The sequence below is a fragment of the Schistocerca serialis genome, chromosome 10 (genome assembly GCF_023864345.2).
Source record: "Schistocerca serialis cubense isolate TAMUIC-IGC-003099 chromosome 10, iqSchSeri2.2, whole genome shotgun sequence".
Lineage (NCBI taxonomy): Eukaryota > Metazoa > Arthropoda > Insecta > Orthoptera > Acrididae > Schistocerca > Schistocerca serialis.
In genome coordinates, this window is record NC_064647.1 from 37,020,031 (window position 1) to 37,039,553 (window position 19,523).

The window sequence follows — 19,523 nt, forward strand, 5'->3', positions numbered from 1 at the left end:
ACAGTGCATCAGCAGTCGCATGTTGAGCTGTCGGCTGTAAATGAATCTCATAATTGAAATGAGACAAGTAAAGAGCCCAACGCTGGAGGCGGTGTGCAGCCTTGTCAGGAACTGACGTTGATGGATGAAACAAGGAAACAAGTGGTTTGTGATCCGTAACAAGATGAAATTTGGATCCATAGAGAAAAACACCAAACTTATGAAGAACATAGATAATGGCCAAAGCTTCTTTTTCAATTTGAGAATACTTTCGTTGGGCATCCGTGAGCGTTTTGGATGCATAAGCAGTGGGTTGTTCAGATCCGTCAGAAAAACGGTGCGCAAGGACTGCACCGACCCCGTATTGAGAGGCGTCCAAGGCAAGAACAAGATGTTGGCCGGGTCGATAAGTAGTCAGGCACGGGGCCTGTTTCAGCAGTCTTCAATTTCTGGAAAGCTGCATTGCATGATGCGGACCAGTGAAAAGGCACATTTTTATGCAACAGGCGATGCAACGGCTGAGCCACCGAAGCAGCAGACGGTAAAAACTTGTGATAGTATGCTATTTTCCCCAAGAAGGCCTGCAGTTCCTTAACAGATGTAGGGCGAGGAAGGGCATCGATCGCAGTGACAGTTTGCTGAAGCGGATGAATACCATCCCGAGAGAGTTGAAACCCCAAGTACGTGATAGATGCCTGAAAAAATTTTGATTTCTGAAGATTACACTTAAGACCGGCAGTCTGTAAGACAAAAAAGGGTGCAGAGATTTTGAAGATTTTCGTCAGTGGTGGAGCCACTGACAACAATGTCATCCTGGTAATTTATACACCCAGGGACAGTCAGCAATAATTGTTCCAAGAATCGCTGAAAGAGAGCAGGGGCGCTGGCAACCCCGAATGGCAGTCGTTGGTATTGATAGAAGCCGAAAGGCGTGTTAAGGACCAGAAACTGCCGGGAAGCAGCGTCGAGAGGAAGTTGATGATAAGTTTCTGACAGGTCAAGTTTAGAAAAATACTGGCCTCTAGCAAGTTTAGTGAACAATTCTTAAGGTCGAGGCATAGGGTAAGTGTCGATAAGGCATTGGGCATTTACAGTGGCTTTGACATCGCCACAGAGACAAATATCACCATTTGGCTTAGCAACGGCAACGACAGGAGAGGACCACTCACTGGAAGTGACAGGAAGCAAGACCCCTGAAGCAGTGAGATGATCCAGCTCCCGTTTGACCTGATCACGAAGGGCCACAGGAATGGGCCGAGCCTGAAAAAACTTATACCGAGCAGTGGGTTTGAGTGTGATATGAGCTTCTAAGTCATTTGCACGGCCTAACCCAGGAGAAAAAAGGGACGAAAATGTCGTCGACAAGGAATCCAATTGAGCGTAAGGAATAGCATCAGAGACAATATTGACAGAGTCATCTATGGAGAACCCAAAAACGTGAAAGGCATCGAAACCAAAAAGATTCTCCGCGTTGCTATGGTCGACCACAAATACGGGAACAGTGCGAACGACAGATTTGTAAGATACCTCAGCATCAAATTGTCCCAAAAGAGAAATCTTCTGTTTATTGTAAGTCCGTAATTGCCTAGTGACAGGTAACAGGATTGGAGAACCCAACTGAAGATACGTCTGAGAATTGATGATAGTGGCAGCAGAACCAGTATCCACCTGCATGCGAACATCTCGACCAAGTATTTCGACAGTGAGGAATAACTTCCCTGAAAAAGAAGAAGTACAATTGACAGACAACACAGAATCAGAATCAGCGTCATGTTCATGAACATCATGTATGCGGTCGGATTTGCAAACGGATGACACATGATCCTTTTTTTTTTGCATTTGTGACACACGGCCCAACGTTATGGACAATCTTCTCGTGAATGTTTCGTAAAACACCGTGGACATGAAGGAAGTTGCCGTGGGTTTTGCTGCAGTTTCTTAGAGGTATGTTTACGGTTAGGCCGAGGCTGCGCTCAGGAGCGTACTGCGGCTACGTCGGTCGGCGGGGACACGTCACACGCTTCGGCAACATCGCACAGAGGTTGTATTTCCCCGACGTTGCCCCATGCCTCTGTTTGAGCTCCAGCAGCACGAGAAATTTCAGAATACTGAGTGATGGATAGGACTTAATCTAGAGTTGGATTTGCCAACTGAAGGGGACGTTGCCTAACTTCTTTGTTGGGCGCCTATCGGATAATAGCATCCCGTACCATGGAATCGGCATAGGATTCTTTGTGAACTTCAGTAACAGATTGACACTTTCTACTGAGGCCATGAAGTTCAGCAGCCCAAGCGCGATAGGATTGATTCGGTCGTTTTAGAAAACGATAAAAGGCGACACAAGAGTCTACCACATGTGTTTGCTTTTGAAAATAGACGGACAGAAGTGAGCACATTTCAGCAAAGGACAAAGATGCAGGATCTTTCAAAGGAGCCAATTGCAACAACAACCTATACATTTGAGGTGAAATCCATGAAAGGAACAGAGACTTACATGTTTGTTCGTCTGCGACATGAAATGCCAAGAAGTGCTGTCAAAGACGTTTTTCGTAATCAGACCAGTCTTCCGCCATCTCGTCATAAGGAGGAAAAGGAGGTAGAGACAACGACGAGAGACGCCCCACATTTGATGCCGCGACGAAATCACGTATCGCATTTGTGAGAAGCGTTTGCTGTTCTACGAGACCTCGCAATAGTTGCTCTAAAGTAGCCATGGAAACATGTGGGTCAATGATGGAAAAGAAAAATCCCATCCTCGTCGCCAATTGTTATAACTTCAAGTTGAACAAATATATTTCAAGGAAGACGCAATACATGCAAGTCACAGATCAAGTAAACAGAGTAAGACGTGTGTACACTTTAACAGTCAAATCATAACTGAGTCCGATTCTGGCCGCTGGCTGGCTGGCTGGCTGGCCGCTTAGGTGGCGCTGCTGCTGCGTGGCTGGTAGACAACGCCGCGTGTAGAGGACATGCGTAACTGTGCGGCGGCACTTTGAAAGATCGGCGAGTCACAACAGATATGTGTACTTGATGCTGAGGGGCAACAGAGAAAACAGCTGTTCTCTACCATCTAATGAAATCGGCATCACTACCAATGTGCTTTCATCAGAGACATTGACATAATCTCTGGTATGGAAGTAACGTGACTTCACGATGTCTCCGTGACGTAATTCTTCCAGTTAAATCAAGTACCTCACAGCCTGTAGTTAACTCCTGATGTTGACGAAGGATGAAGTAGCCACAACTGGAGAGTAAATACAAATCCATTGTGACAAGAAATGCATGAAGCATTTTTCCAAATATTGTTCTTGTTACCCTAGATACAGGATTGTTCCTTGTCCTAGCCCCCATGATTGGAGATTAAAGTAGTTCTTCAAAATCATTGCAGGTGAATGCTAGACTGATTTATAGCCATCACCATTGGCTTCACTATTCTGTGCCCACTGCCAGTAATGTCACATTAACATCGTATACGGAAAATTATCATTATTCATGTAATGTATGGAAATGTTTTATGATCCCGTGACAATAATAGGGTGATCCTATGGAATGTAGTGTAAAATACTAGTTGATTACTTAGAGTTCCATAGTTAGCCCACCACTATATTAGATAAACTTTGTCATTTGTAAAACACAAACTTAGCCATGATTAGTTTTAAAAACTTGCAATCAGAAATTAGACACATATAAAAGTATATGACACTACCCCGGCTTTCGAAACTGTTTGTTCCTTGCTCAGAAGGATAGAGGGAAGATTATAAGGGAATGGTGGGCCACTTGCACCACAGAGTGACAGGGCTTACCTGTTGTGAGGACGTGGGGAAACAAAGATGAAAAGGAGGAGGAGAAGGTCAAAGATAGTACACTACCCAAGCAAGGAAGTAGGAGTAATTGCTGAATTACAGACCCATATCACTAACATCCCCCCGTGAACCATGCACCTTGCCATTGGTGATGAGGCTTGCGTGCCTCAGTGATACAGATAACCGTACCATAGGTGCAACTACAATGGATGGGTATCAACATGTGGTTCCTGAAGAGCCTTTTCAGTAGTTGCAGGGGCAACAGTCTGGATGATTGACTGGTCTGGCCTTGTAACATTAACATGCAGCCTTACTGTATGGTTAAATGATGATGGCATCCTCTTGGGTAAAATAGTTTGGAGGTAAAATAGTCCCCCATTTGGATCTCCGGGCAGGGACTAGTCAGGATGATGTTATAAGGAGAAAGAAAACTGGCATTCCACAGATTGGAGCGTGGAATTTCAGATCCCTTAATCGGGCAGGTAGGCTAGAAAATTTAAAAACGCAAATGGATAGGTTAAGGTTAGATACAGTGGGAATTAGTGAAGTTCGGTGGCAGGAGGAACAATTCTTCTGGTCTGGTCTGGTGAATACAGGGTTATAAATACAAATTCAAATAGGGGCAATGCAGCAGTAGATTTAATAATGAATAAAAAATATAGGAGTGCGGGTAAGGTACTACGAACAGCATAGTGAACGCATTATTGTAGCTAAGATAAACACAAGGCCCATGCCTACCACCGTAGTACAAGTTTATATGCCAACTAACTCTGCAGATGACGAAGAGATTGATGAAATGTATGATGAGATAAAAGAAATTATCCAGATAGTGAAAGGAGATGAAAATTTAATAGTTATGGGGTACTGGAATTTGATAGTAGGAAAAGGAAGAGAAGAAAAGTAGTAGGTGAATATGGAATGCAGATAAGGAAAGAAAGAGGAAGCTGCCTGGTAGAATTTTGCACAGAGCATAACTTAATCACAGCTAACATTTCGTTCAGGAATCATGAAAGAAGGTTGTGTACTTGGAAGAGGCCTGGAGACACTGGAAGGTTTCAGATAGATTATATAATGGTGAGACAGAGATTTAGGAACCAGGTTTTAAATTGTAAGACATTTCCAGGGGCAAATGTGGAATCTGACCACAATCTATTGGTTATGAACTGCAGATTAAAACTGAAGAAACTGCAAAAAGGTGGGAATTTAAGGAGATGGGACCTGGATAAACTGAAAGAACCAGCGGTTGTAGAGAATTTCAGACAGCATTTGTATACTTAGAGAAAGCATTTGAAAATGTTGACTGCAATACTCTCTTTCAAATTCTGAAGGTGGCAGGGGTCAAATACAGGGAGGGAAAGGCTATTTACAATTTGTACAGAAACCAGGTGGCTGTCAAAGAGTCGGGGGGGGGGGGCACGATGGGGAAGCAGTGGTTGGGAAGGGAGTGAGATAGGGTTGTAGCCTCTCCCCAAAGTTATTCAATTTGTATATTGAACAAGCAGTAAAGGAAACAAAAGAAAAATGCAGAGTAGGTATTAAAATCCATGGAGAAGAAATAAAATCTTCAAGGTTCACCGATGACGTAATTCTGTCAGAGACAGGAAAGGACTTGGAAGAGTTGTTGAACAGAATGGACAGTGTCTTGAAAGGAGGATAAAAGATGAACATCAACAAAAGCAAAACGAGGATAATGGAATGTAGTCAAATTAAGTCAGGTGATGCTGAGGGAATTAGATTAGGAAATGAGACACTTAAAGTAGTAAAGGAGTTTTGCTATTTGGGGAGCAAAATAATTGATGATGGTCGAAGCAGAGAGGATATAAAATGTAGACTGGCAATTGCAAGGAAAGCGTTTCTGAAGAAGAGAAATTTGTTAACATCGAGTATAGTTTTAAATGTCAGGAAGTCGTTTCTGAAAGTATTTGTATGGAATGTAGCCATGTATGGAAGTGAAACATGGACAATACATAGTTTAGACAAGAAGAGAATAGAAGCTTTTGAAATTTGGTGCTGCAGAAGAGTGCCGAAGATTAGATGGGTAGATCATGTAACTAATAAGAAGGTACTGAATAGAATTGGGGAGAAGAGGAATTTGTGGCACAACTTGACTACAGGGAGGGATCAGTTGGTAGGATATGTTCTGAGGCATCAAGGGATCACCATTTAGCATTGGAGGGCAGCGTGGAGGCTAAAAGTCGTAGTGGGAGATCAAAAGATGAATGCACTAAGCAGATTATGAAGAATGTAGGTTGCAGTAGGTACTGCGAGATGAAGAAGCTTGCACAGTCTCTCGAGTGAAGTCAACAACAACACTAACATTGATTTTGGAATCTTGAAGAAAATGATTTATTGACAAATGGCCAACACAACCTCAGAAAATATCATTCTTATGAAACACAACTATCTCTTTATTCTCACGAAGTAATGAGTGCTATTGAAAGGGGATGTCAAATTGTGTTTTTGTTGTTGTTGTTGTGGTCCAGAGACTAGTTTGATGCAACTCTCCATGCTACTCTATCCTGTGCAAGGTTCATCATCTCCCAGTACCTACTGCAATCTACATCCTTCTGAATCTGTTTAGTGTATTCATCTCTTGGTCTCCACCTACGATTTTTTACCCTCCACGCTGCCCTCCAATACTAAATTGATGATCCCTTAGAATATGCCCTATCAACCGAACCCTTTTTCTAGTCAAGTTGTACCACAAATTTCTCTTCTCTCCAATTCTATTCAATACCTCCTCATTAGTTAACGTCAAATTGATCACATGTTTTTAGATTTCCACAAGGCTTTTGACATTGTTCCTCACAAGTGACTTCTAATTAAATTGCATGCCTATGGGGTATTGTTTCAGTTGTGTGACTGAATTCATGATGTCCAGTCAGAAAAGTCACAGTTTGTAATAATTGACAGAAAGTCATCAAGTGAAAATGGAAGTAATACCTGGCATTCCCCAAGGAAGAATTCCTGATGTACATAAACAATTTAGGAGACAATCTCAGCAGTACTCCTGGTATGTTTGCAGATGGTGCTGTTATCTGGCTTCATGTAATGTCGTCAGATGATCAAAATGAATTGCAAAATGATTGACACACAGTATCTGTATGTTGCAAAAAGTGGTAATTGAGTCTAAATCATTGAAAGTGAGAGGTCATCTGTTTGAACACTAAAAAAAAGGCACTGGTAAATTTCAGTTACATGATGAATCATGCAAATCTAAAGACTGTAAACTCAACTAAATACATGGGGTTTACAATTACAAATAACTTGAAATGATCACATAGATAATGTTGTGGAGAAAGCAAACCAAAGACTGCAATTTAGTGGCCGAACACTTAGGAAATGTAACAGGTTTACTAAAAAGACAACTTACACTACACTTGTCCGCCCTCTTCTGGAGCATTGCTGTGCAATGTGGAATCTGAATCAGATAGGATTGACAGAGTCCATTGAGTAAGTTCAAAGAAGGGCCACATGTTTTGTATTGTTGTGAAATAGGGAAGAGAGTGCCAAGGATGTGATACATGAACTGGGGTGTCATCATTAAAACAAAGGTGTTTTTCACTGCAACATGAACTTCCAGAAATTTCAGTTGCCTTCTTTCTCCTCAGAGTGTGAAAATATTTTGTTGGCTCCCACCTACATTCGGAGAAATGATCATCATAATAAAATAAGAAAACCAGAGCTTGCACAAAAAGATTTAAGTGTTTGTTTTTCCTGCATGCTGTTCGAGAGTGGAATGGTAGAGAAGTAGATTAAAGGTGGTTGATGAACCCTCTGCCAGGCACTTGATTGTGAACTGCAAAATAATCGTGTTGATGTTGATGTAGATGTTAAGCACAGGCCCAGTCCAGATATGATAGAACAGCGTGAGAAGTAAACAGGTGGAGAAATAAAATGCATCGTGCAAGTAACGTGTAGGAGGAAATGGAGTTGGAGACGGGGCAGGGTAGATACGAGAAAAAGGGCAGAAATGAACATGAATACGAAAAAGCAATGTGGAGTTCAGGGCAACTAGCATCGAATGGGAAGAACCAAATAGCCCATGTTTTGTAGCAGGCAATCTGGTCACTTGAGTAATATATATAAACCAACAAATGAAATCACACACACACACACACACACACACACACACACACACACACACACACACACACACACTTTAATAGGAGGGCTAACTGTTGTTCTGTACACAGTTCACAGTGAGGAAGGACATGGCAGCTGGCAGTGGTGCAGGAGCAGCCAGCGTGGGCATTGCGGGCAGTGCCGTGGTGGGTGCTTCGAGCAACATCCTCAGAGGAGCTGCGGCGATCGCCTCTTGTGTGGCGGGCCCCACCTCCAGGATAAGTCCGGAGAACTTCAAGCTGTGGGCAGAGCACCTGCTGCGTGCGCGGGGCGACAACGGCATCTGTCGCGACCCCGTCAACTCCCACTACCTGGAAGGCGACGCAGTCGCCATGGGGTACTTCGGTCAGACGCCGATGTACGAACGTTTTGCCGGGCCGTGGCGCTCGTCTCCGTTGCAGATGCACGATGTCGACTGGGACCCTCCTCCAGAGTATCGCATCAATTCCACAATTAGGTACAATTTCTGCCATAGTTAATACTGTCTCGTTTTGGCGTATCTATTTTCAGTGTCCCTATTATTGATGTTCGGTTTGTAGGTCTGCCTTATTACTGTGTCTTCAAAGTTCAGCTACAAAAAATTATGGTTCATCTTATTTGCACAATCCTATAAAGCACTGATTTATTTTCACATTGTAGAAACTTCGGCTGTAATGCTTAGCAATTTGGAGCAACAATATCACTTGTGTTTGCAAATTAATCGTTCTCTATGGGATAATACTATAGCTGCCTTTGATTGCCGATGTTACATTTAGCTAGAGACTATTATCATGTACACAGTTCCTCTGTTTACATGCAGGACAGGCAGTTTTTTCTAAGCCAGCACCGATGAGTGGTAAGAATGAAACAAAATTGTTGCCAAACTTCAGATTTTGTATCAGTTACAGAGCAGATTTGGAATTCACATTTATTTTTAGGCAAAGGTACATCTAATAGAGAAGCTTTCTAAAAATACGGTTCAAGAAGTATTGCACGTCCAGTTCCTGGTGAGAACAGTGTTCTTTGTTTGGGTAGAGATTGATGAAAATCCTGACAGTGATGAAGTGATTACTAATAGTGAAGTTAATAGCATGTCTGTGACAGTGGATAGAAAGCTGCTATCTGTATGTAATTTACCTACATTAAATCATAAAAAAATATGATTAAGTGTGACCATATTATGAATAGCTTTTATAAAAGAATGTTGTGTTTTTCTGCTGACAAGGGGACTTTCCTATATCGAAAGAGAAAGTTCTTTCATCACACATAACCTTGAAAAACATCCCAGACTATATGATAGGTTGTAGCAGTGTAATTGCATGTGTAAAATCTTTTCCAGCCTACAGCAGTGACTATCCCAGAACAGATAATCGCGACAAAGTATTTGCGTGCTGAACCTTCAATTCACAAAATGTACCTCCTTAGTTTGAAAAAATCTGAATCGTAGGCAGTAGAACAAGTAAAAGAGAAAATGTATTAAAAGATTTTCATCAACAAGTTTAATTTGCACTTTAAGCCTCCTAATGAAGATACTTATCGACTATATGATTCTTTAAAAATGAAAATCAGTGTAGCGGATGAGGCTGGGAAAATAGCCCTTGTTACACAGAAGGAACTTCACATTTGGTGAGGTGAGGTGAGCAGGCTAGGACAACACTCCTCACTGACAAGAAAAACACCTCAAATAGTTTACGCTTGCACATTGGAGCTACAAAAAGGCCTTGCCTTTTCTGAAGTTTACAACTTCTCTTGCTTACTACAAAAGAAATGTCTGCATGTACAATTTGGGAGTCCATTGCTTCAGTGCTGATGAAGGATTTACATTTGTATGGGACGAGCCGCATTGTGGAACGGGATCTCAAGATATTGCCAGTTCTGTCAAGAAGCACTTAAAAAATAATGACACTAACCACAAACATATCATTTTATATCATGCAAAAGTTAAGGAAATGTGGAAGCTTTTGGAGTCAATGGTTCCTTCTTCTAGCAGAAGGGTTGAAGGGGGAAGAAGAGGGATGAAGGAAAAGGACTGGTGAGGTTTAGGAAATGGGGAGAGTTTGGAAAAGTCAGTCAAAACACCAGGGCAAGGGAGACCTACCAAATGGGATGAGAAAGGAAAGACTGATTGCTGAGGACTGCACCGGACAAGACTTGAAATACTGAGAGCTGAAAGTTGGAAGATAGGATAATAAGCAAGACCAAATGTCGTGCAAGAGTTAATAAGAGCGGTAAACTAAGTACATTATATGGGGAAGAGGGGGGTGGGGAGGGGGAAAATACACGTCAGAAAATAAAGGATATAGAAAAGTAAAAGGGAATGAAGAACTGCTCAGTACAAAGCAATTGATGTAAATTAAGGCAAGATAGGTAGCAAGAACCAAGGACACGTTTTAAGGCCAGTTCCCATGTGTGGGATTCTGAGAGACTGGTTTCAGGGGAAAGGATCCAGAGGACACATGTGGTGAAACAGGTACTGATGTCATGACTGTCACATTGTAGAGCATGCTCTGCAACAGGGTAGTGTGTGTTACCATTATACGCCATCTGCCTATGCCCATTCATCCTGACTGATAACTCGGTGGTAGTCATACCGACGTAGAAGGCCGAACAATTTTTACATAACAGCTAGTATACAAGATGTGTCATTTTACGGGTGGCTGTCCTGGTAGTTACAATTACAGGCGTGGTATAAGGTGGTAGTAAGAGGGTGTGAAGGGCAAGGCCTACAGCGAGAATGGTGACGTGTAGGAGCCGAAGGCTAGGCAAGTAGGTGCAGAAGGAGCATTGGACTTGACCAGGATATTGCAGAGATTTGGAGATTTTTTTGAGGGGAATGTAAAGCTATTCTAGGGGCACGGGCAAAATGTCAGACAGAATGGACCTCATTTCAGTGCACGATTTTAGGAAGTCGTAGCCTTGTCAGAGTAGCTGATTAATACATTCAAGACCAGGATAGTATTGAATGACAAGAGTTGTACTCCTATGTCAGTTTTTCTCGGTATCAGTAGCACCAGAATTGGATGCAGTAGTCTGGGAAATCTGCTTTTGGACTAGGCTTGGTGGCATAATTACATCCAGTTCTAACGGTTTCTGTTGACACGAGACAGTGTGGTACTGGGATGCAAGACTCTCACATATTGTGTGCAGCCGATCTTCTTCTCGGGTCAGACGAATGCGTCAATCTTCACAAACTCTTCTTCCCCGAAGACTATAGCTGGTTAAAGGAATTTCAAAATAGACTTCTTTTCTACTCTTTAAATGATTCTGTACTCTCAGGATACTTTTTGTTCAACTCCATTACATTTTCATCTCTACAATAACACAACTTCACAAGTTTCACATAATCGTTCAACTCCCACAAGTCAACCCCATCGTGGACCATTAGATACTAACAGATACAATTACAATATGTTTGGTTTAATAACCACCATAAAACCAGTTCTTACTTCTAGCATGTCCAACACCAGAAAATCAAATGTAAGTGTCTTTAGTTCAATACATTATTCATTTGTTCACAACAAATAAAGTCTTTACACCATCAAGGAATAAAGTGGTCTTGCTCCTTGTACTGGACATACAGCTTCTATGGCGCAAGTGGCAAACACTTGTCCGCACTATCGACTGTCACTCAGTATTCTTCCGATACATGTCCATCCTGCACACACAGAAACTGGTGGAGTGGTAGACACATCTCCACTCTTTCACCCTCGTACTTAAAATATCGGGTGTTAGAGACGGTGGAAAGCTGAATGTCTCTAGAACTTACACCGAAATTCTCGAGGCACTACATATCCCTCCCCTTAGCTCTAACACGCGATATTTTATACATAATTATCATGTACAGTAAGGTCACATAGGACGACACTTCATCTTTCAACAATAACAGTGAATATGCCTGTTCTCATTACTTATTCCTCTTTTTAAAGACGTGTCTTTCAATCCCTGTTGGAGTTAGCTCATTTCAATTCTCTGACAATTCGTGCATACCAAATTTTTGTTTTCTGCCTTTTTCTACTCATAAATTCCAGGTGTACATAGCTCATCAATACTCTACTGCTTTGTTCTTATTTCCTGTACTACTTTTCCTTAGTACTTAAGTACTGGAGGAACTCTGGGTAAAATAAAAGTGTTCCCTTCTTCTGACTGTTGTGAATCCAAAACGTAAAAGTGCTAGTGCTGCATAGAATTCAAACCTACCAGACTCATCCCTTTAAACGTGTGACTTCCGTCATGATACTGTCCTTTTCCCCTTTAGGAACAGTACCTATATCTTACACAGGTTGATCCTATGAGTACCCTTTCTCCTTCCATTTTGGTAGGTACACCCCTTTCTTATTCCTATCCTTCTACAGTGTAGGTCAGTCCCCTTCTTGGTGCCCCTGTCCGCGTAGTATAGGTCAGCCTTTGATAGGTCCACCTATCCCCCCTTTTTCTCATCCAATAAATGTCGAGTGTGCCCTCCGTATCCTTCTTGAATAGCCCTCCTGGTTCATTGCCCTAGCACACATCTTTATGTATCCTACTCTTAAACATTCTCTGGTAAAATTAAAAATCTACTTTACACGTCAACTCCACTTTCCGAAACTCCATCTAAGACCCTGGAGTCCTCTTTCACTCCTCACTCCTCACTCCTACTATATAAACAGGTATCATGCCTACACATAGTAGATGCTATGTCTACCTGTATTTACCAACTCCCAGTAGATACTATGCCTTTTCTCAAATGACTAGCACAGGTAACTCCAATTAACTTACCCCTTTTTTATACTTATTGCCCCAGCTCTCATATATATTTACAAGCATATAAAGACAGGAGAATGACAATCAATTCATGTTCTTAGAGAAGATGTGTAATCAGCAGCGGTTGACAGCAGTAGCTCCAACGGCGTCGAATATTGGTTTCAGTGTCGTCATCGGCGAGCGTATGCAGAGTCGGCACCAGTGAGCAGCAGCTAGTGCGGTTGGCATTGGTGGCTGGTTACTGCATTGGCATCGGCACAGTGTACATGTGTGAAAACTGCTTACTCTCCACACCCAATCTTCTTAGTCGAAAAGTTGGGGTCTTCTCTCCGTTCTCCTGATACACATCCATCCTGCACACACAGAAACCGGTGGCAAGGTAGACACATCTCCACTCTCTCACCCTCGTACTTCAGATATCGGGTGTTCGAAATGGTGGAAAGCTGAGTGTCTCTAGAACTTAAATGAAATTCTCGAGGCACTACACAGTAAAGGGTGAGGGGAGAGTCATATGTACTATTTCTCAAGTCAACGTCCCTTTTTCTTGACACATACTAATCTTACAGGGCTGAGTGAGGTACAGTAGAAAGATTTGTTAACCAGCTTTTGACACAGCATACCAATTTTGTGCTAAAACTTCCAATTTGTGGAAAATTTTAACATGAAAGAGACTTTTAACTATCATAGGCAAAAGGTCATCATGGATGTCTAGCTTCATACCTATATTTTATGAAGCTAATTTATTAATTGCGAATAAGAGACTCCATTTTCATATTATCTTATTACAAATACCATTTTATTCTGTTTAAAGTACTTGTTAAGTTGATAATTTATGTACAGCATTGTCACAGGTAATAATTGTGATAGTCCATTATCTCTGCCCATTGTACAAGCTGACTTTTCTAAACAAATATACTTTCTGAAACAACAGACATATTTGTCATTATTGGCAAATAGATTTATCCCAACGATGACACTCATTCCAAATACTGTCATTATTTACAACATTAAAGGTGTGAAAGTTTTACTCATGTTCCCTGTTTACAATTAATACTCAGCTGATCGACACCAGGAAAACTGTTGTAATACCACAGATGAACTCAACACCATATGATCTTCCACATTTAAGGTCAAGTGTTCTCATATGGTGCAGTCTTTCCTTCTCTTTTCTTCCAGTAGGTGAAGGAGCCACTGGCTTCAAAAGCATGCACATTTCCTTAACTTTTTTATGTGTTGCTCCTTCCACCGCTTGGTGAATAGATTTTTTATCTTTCCAATTGTATTACATTTTTAAAACAGATTATTTTCATCTTATATTCTGATAGGTGTTGTGGGCAGAACAGAAATATAAAAATGTTATTCATTCATTTGAAGCTAGTGTGTTGTTGTTGTGGTCTTCAGTCCTGAGACTGGTTTGATGCAGCTCTCCATGCTACTCTATCCTGTGCAAGCTTTTTCATCTCCCAGTACCTACTGCAACCTACATCCTTCTGAATCTGCTTAGTGTATTCATCTCTTGGTCTCCCTCTACGATTTTTACCCTCCACGCTGCCCTCCAATACTAAATTGGTGATCCCTTGATGCCTCAGAACATGTCCTACCAATCGATCCCTTCTTCTGGTCAAGTTGTGCCACAAACTTCTCTTCTCCCCAATGCTATTCAATACTTCCTCATTAGTTATGTGATCTACCCATCTAATCTTCAGCATTCTTCTATAGCACCACATTTCGAAAGCTTCTATTCTCTTCTTGTCCAAACTATTTATCGTCCATGTTTCACTTCCATACATGGCTACACTCCATACGAATACTTTCAGAAATGACTTCCTGACACTTAAATCAATACTGGATGTTAACAAATTTCTCTTCTTCAGAAACGCTTTCCTTGCCATTGCCAGCCTACATTTTATATCCTCTCTACTTCGACCGTCATCAGTAATTTTGCTCCCCAAATAGCAAAACTCCTTTACTACTTTAAGTGCCTCATTTCCTAATCTAATTCCCTCAGCATCACCCGACTTAATTAGACTACATTCCATTATCCTTGTTTTGCTTTTGTTGATGTTCATCTTATATCCTCCTTTCAAGACACTGTCCATTCCATTCAACTGCTCTTCCAAGTCCTTTGCTGTCTCTGACAGAATTACAATGTCATCGGCGAACCTCAAAGTTTTTATTTCTTCTCCATGAATTTTAATACCTACTCCGAATTTTTCTTTTGTTTCCTTTACTGCTTGCTCAATATACAGATTGAACAACATCGGGGAGAGGCTACAACCCTGTCTTACTCCCTTCCCGACCACTGCTTCCCTTTCATGTCCCTCGACTCTTATAACTGCCATCTGGTTTCTGTACAAATTGTAAATAGCCTTTCGCTCCCTGTATTTTACCCCTGCCACCTTTAGAATTTGAAAGAGAGTATTCCAGTCAACATTGTCAAAAGCTTTCTCTAAGTCTACAAATGCTAGAAACGTAGGTTTGCCTTTCCTTAATCTTTCTTCTAAGATAAGTCGTAAGATCAGTATTGCCTCACGTGTTCCAGTGTTTCTACGGAATCCAAACTGATCTTCCCCGAGGTTGGCTTCTACTACTTTTTCCATTCGTCTGTAAAGAATTCGTGTTAGTATTTTGCAGCTGTGACTTATTAAGCTGATAGTTCGGTAATTTTCACATCTGTCAACACCTGCTTTCTTTGGGATTGGAATTATTATATTCTTCTTAATGTCTGAGGGTATTTCGCCTGTTTCATACATCTTGCTCACCAGATGGTAGAGTTTTGTCAGGACTGGCTCTCCCACGGCCGTCAGTAGTTCCAATGGAATGTTGTCTACTCCGGGGGCCTTGCTTCGACTCAGGTCTTTCAGTGCTCTGTCAAACTCTTCACGCAGTATCATATCTCCCATTTCATCTTCATCTACATCCTCTTCCATTTCCATAATATTGTCCTCAAGTACATCGCCCTTGTATAGATCCTCTATATACTCCTTCCACCTTTCTGCTTTCCCTTCTTTGCTTAGAACTGGGTTTCCATCTGAGCTCTTGATATTCATACAAGTCGTTCTCTTATCTCCAAAGGTCTCTTTAATTTTCCTGTAGGCGGTATCTATCTTACCCCTAGTGAGATATGCCTCTACATCCTTACATTTGTCCTCTAGCCATCCCTGCTTAGCCATTTTGCACTTCCTGTCGATCTCATTTTTGAGACGTTTGTATTCCTTTTTGCCTGTTTCAGTTACTGCATTTTTATATTTTCTCCTTTCATCAATTAAATTCAGTATTTCTTCTGTTACCCAAGGATTTCTACTAGCCCTCGTCTTTTTACCTACTTGATCCTCTGCTGCCTTCACTACTTCATCCCTCAAAGCTACCCATTCTTCTTCTACTGTATTTATTTCCCCCATTCCTGTCAATTGCTCCCTTATGCTCTCCCTGAATCTCTGTACAACCTCTGGTTCTTTTAGTTTATCCAGGTCCCATCTCCTTAAATTCCCACCTTTTTGCAGTTTCTTCAGTTTTAATCTACAGGTCATAACCAATAGATTGTGGTCAGAGTCCACATCTGCCCCTGGAAATGTCTTACAATTTAAAACCTGGTTCCTAAATCTCTGTCTTACCATTATATAATCTATCTGATACCTTTTAGTATCTCCAGGGTTCTTCCATGTATACAACCTTCTTTCGTGATTCTTAAACCAAGTGTTAGTTATGATTATGTTGTGCTCTGTGCAAAATTCTACCAGGCGGCTTCCTCTTTCATTTCTGTCCCCCAGTCCATATTCACCTACTATGTGTAGTGTATGGCCCAGATTTTTCAGCAAGTGTAATAGATAATAAGTTCCTGGTATCTGGTCATTTGTTTCTCCCAAATGATTCTGAATTTGGAATAATTGAATTTGCAAGCAATAAGGTCCAACGTATCTACACACTGGAAGACAGGATCCAAACTATGAAATCCTAAAAGTGGAAGATTGCATATTTCAAAGGTTATTAATATGAAGAGAGATGATTTCTTATCCACAATGGCTTCAGAGGAAGTAATCACCAACAGGAAAAAACCGCCTGACAGTCAACCCATCAACTGCCTGGACATAAGATGGTAAAAGTTGGTGAAAAATTCTCCCATTCAGAATATTTTTCAAGGAAACTATGAGTGAAGATATTTCTGTCTTGGATTTAAACCTCAAGCAAAACAAGAGTGGATGATCATTATTATTGTTATCACCTTTCATTCAGGAGCTGCTATATGGAATTCAACTAAAGATCTCTGCAGCTAATAAGGACATGATGGATCTCTTGGCCTCCAAGTCAACATCACTCCTTGAAGAATCTTCCAGCTGAGATTGCTACTAGATCAGGTGATACAATAAAAAATGATGAAGATCAAAATGATGAACATGTGTAGATTGACAGACTTTGTACTGATATGGTTGTGTGGAAAAAATGTCACAAAATCTCTATTTTGGTATTAAATTGTATTACAACCCTAAATGTAATGCTCCGCTCATCATTTAAAAATACTGCGTAAATTGAATTTTTGTTCCATCTGATAAATTAAAATTCACTACCAGATTGAATCAAGCCCATGTTTTTCTTTTACTTAATTCTTAGTCAGGGTTAATAAATTGTTATTTCATATATATGCAAAATTTAAGTTAAACTATGCACTAGTTACTAATGATTTTTGAAAATAAATTTAAATTTTCAATAATTGTCAATGAGCCAAAAGCTTTAGGACTATTTCTGTAAACTGTTCCAGAACTGTAATGTACTGTTCACTGATGATTGTTTCTCGCATGAGAAAAGGGCAAATAATGCCTCTCTGCACACTGTAACCCAAAACAGTAACTTTGGGAGAATACAGTTGTTTTGCTTCACACAAATGGGGGTTTTTGGAACCCCAAAATAGTCAGTTTTGTCTGTTCATGACTCCACTCAGGTTGAAGCGTGCGTCACCTGTAAACCAGATGCAGCCTCTGCTGCAATTCTTTGGACAGATTTCCTTGGATTTTGCTGAATAATCCCAGAAACTGTGGTGACGTTTTCAGGAGCAACTACAGTTTCCCTAGGTTGAATATTCAACACCAGATCATCAGCTACACTGTCTGTCTGTTCAAATTTGATGAAGAGCTTGCAAACGGTCTTAGTATTGGGCTCATTTGGAACATTAAATCGTGTTTGAAAACTGCGCCTTGTCGGTGCAGTACTGTATTCTAACGTGTCGTATTGCAGTACCAGAAAACACGTTGTCGAATGGAATGCATGATTTCGACCTCTACCTTTGGTGCACTAATCTCGTTTTGCGTTTTGACAGTGGAAATGATAGCTCTGAGCTGTGGTGCATTATTTATAGGCACTACATATTGTGATTACAGTGCCATCTGTTAGCAGATTTTCGAACTATTTCGAAACTTCTGCATAAAATTCTTACAGCTTTCATAATAAGTGTACTGTTTCTTGCAATTGTCTATCATTCTTAGTTTTCAAGGACTTAATTTTGAAATCGGGTACTCCTTCACTGGAAATCCTGTATAAGGGTATCGTTAGCTAAACTGCAAATGAAAATCAGTGAAAATAATCAAAATACGGCAATTTGTATTACTCTGTCGTTATTACCCTAGTAGGCCAACTGTGGTACTGACAATAGTGATGTGACAGCCTATTGTATTTATGTCAGAAAGAGAGAGCTGGAGCACTGCTACTTGTACAGTTGTCACAGCATGCCAGAAACAACAGAGATTATTTGTTCTCCTTCTCTCTGTGTTCCAGTGGCTGTGTTCTCACAACTATTTTTGATGATAGTTTTATTAGCTATGACAGTGGACTACCGTCTACCAGTTCAGTTGTGACTGATAATCATTGTGATTCATTACTTGCATACACAATGTGGGTCGATGTTACAATGTTTCCAGCTACATCGCGTGTCGCAGTGTGTTACGTCCTATAATCACCACTAAATTTTTAAATGGTGTGATGGTTTTCTCCTGTCATCAGACATGACAACATTAGTAAGAGGATTAACTGCACCCCCCCCCCCCCTCCTCCAATCCTATTATATATGGAAAAGAACTTCATTAACATTTTGAGTCCTGGCCTGTAGCATTCAAACCTATGCTAAAAAATGGTGATTTTTCTCATATTTTAGGCAATTGTAACTCTTAGAAGGTTTTAAATCTTAGTACTAAAGCTTTACGTTTATGGGAAATGTAGACTTCCTAAATTAAACTGGTGTGCACTGTGTTGTTCTTGTGTGGATATGTATGGTGCTTTAATAGAGTTTTTCAGAATCCATGATTATTTTATGCAAAAATATTTAACAATGAAACGTACAGCTTGTTTTATGTACTGTAATTATACTTTGGGATCTTTTTTGTTACAATTTAAGGCTATGTACAATTTATCTCAAAGCACGGTAATGCACATTTTGCGACTCGGCACTCAGTTTACTGTTTAGAAAATATGATTTTGAGGGATACTGAAGTTGATTTTTCAGAATGTGATTATCTAGAAAATACAGCAGTATCTGGCTTACAATCAGTTGTTTTCCAGTTTTCTTCAGAGTTTGTAAGGTGCAAAATTCTTTCCGCAGTTTGCACTCAGCGAGGGCAGTATCTGGAGGAATATTGCCACAGTTCATTCCCACAGTGTCTCGATGAGCACACTCCTCTCGTTAGTCTACTGCAAAAAGTCATATTTGAAAATAAAAGCACAATGAAACTCCATACTGAAAACAATGTTGACGTAAATATAAACAAGAATATCGAGAATTTGGTACTGTACATTTGTTATGGAACTGTCTGAAATTTATTCTTTAATATAGTTCACATCTTCAACAGAGTTGTCTACAATATCAACTTCTACATCTACATCTACATCTACATCCATACTGCGCAAGCC

General features: G+C 40.6%; 1 protein-coding gene across 5 annotated transcripts in view; it reads left to right on the forward strand.

Annotated features, from left to right (window-relative positions):
* LOC126425236 (uncharacterized) overlaps nucleotides 1–19,523 on the forward strand; it is a 91,380-nt gene that overhangs the window by 30,463 nt on the left and 41,394 nt on the right. For all 5 annotated transcript variants that reach the window (XM_050088197.1, XM_050088196.1, XM_050088199.1 and 2 more), the window contains exon 3: nucleotides 7,982–8,367. In XM_050088197.1, coding sequence (XP_049944154.1) covers nucleotides 8,000–8,367 — 368 coding nt within the window. In that variant the 5' untranslated portion in view covers nucleotides 7,982–7,999. The remainder of the gene's footprint in view (nucleotides 1–7,981; nucleotides 8,368–19,523) is intronic.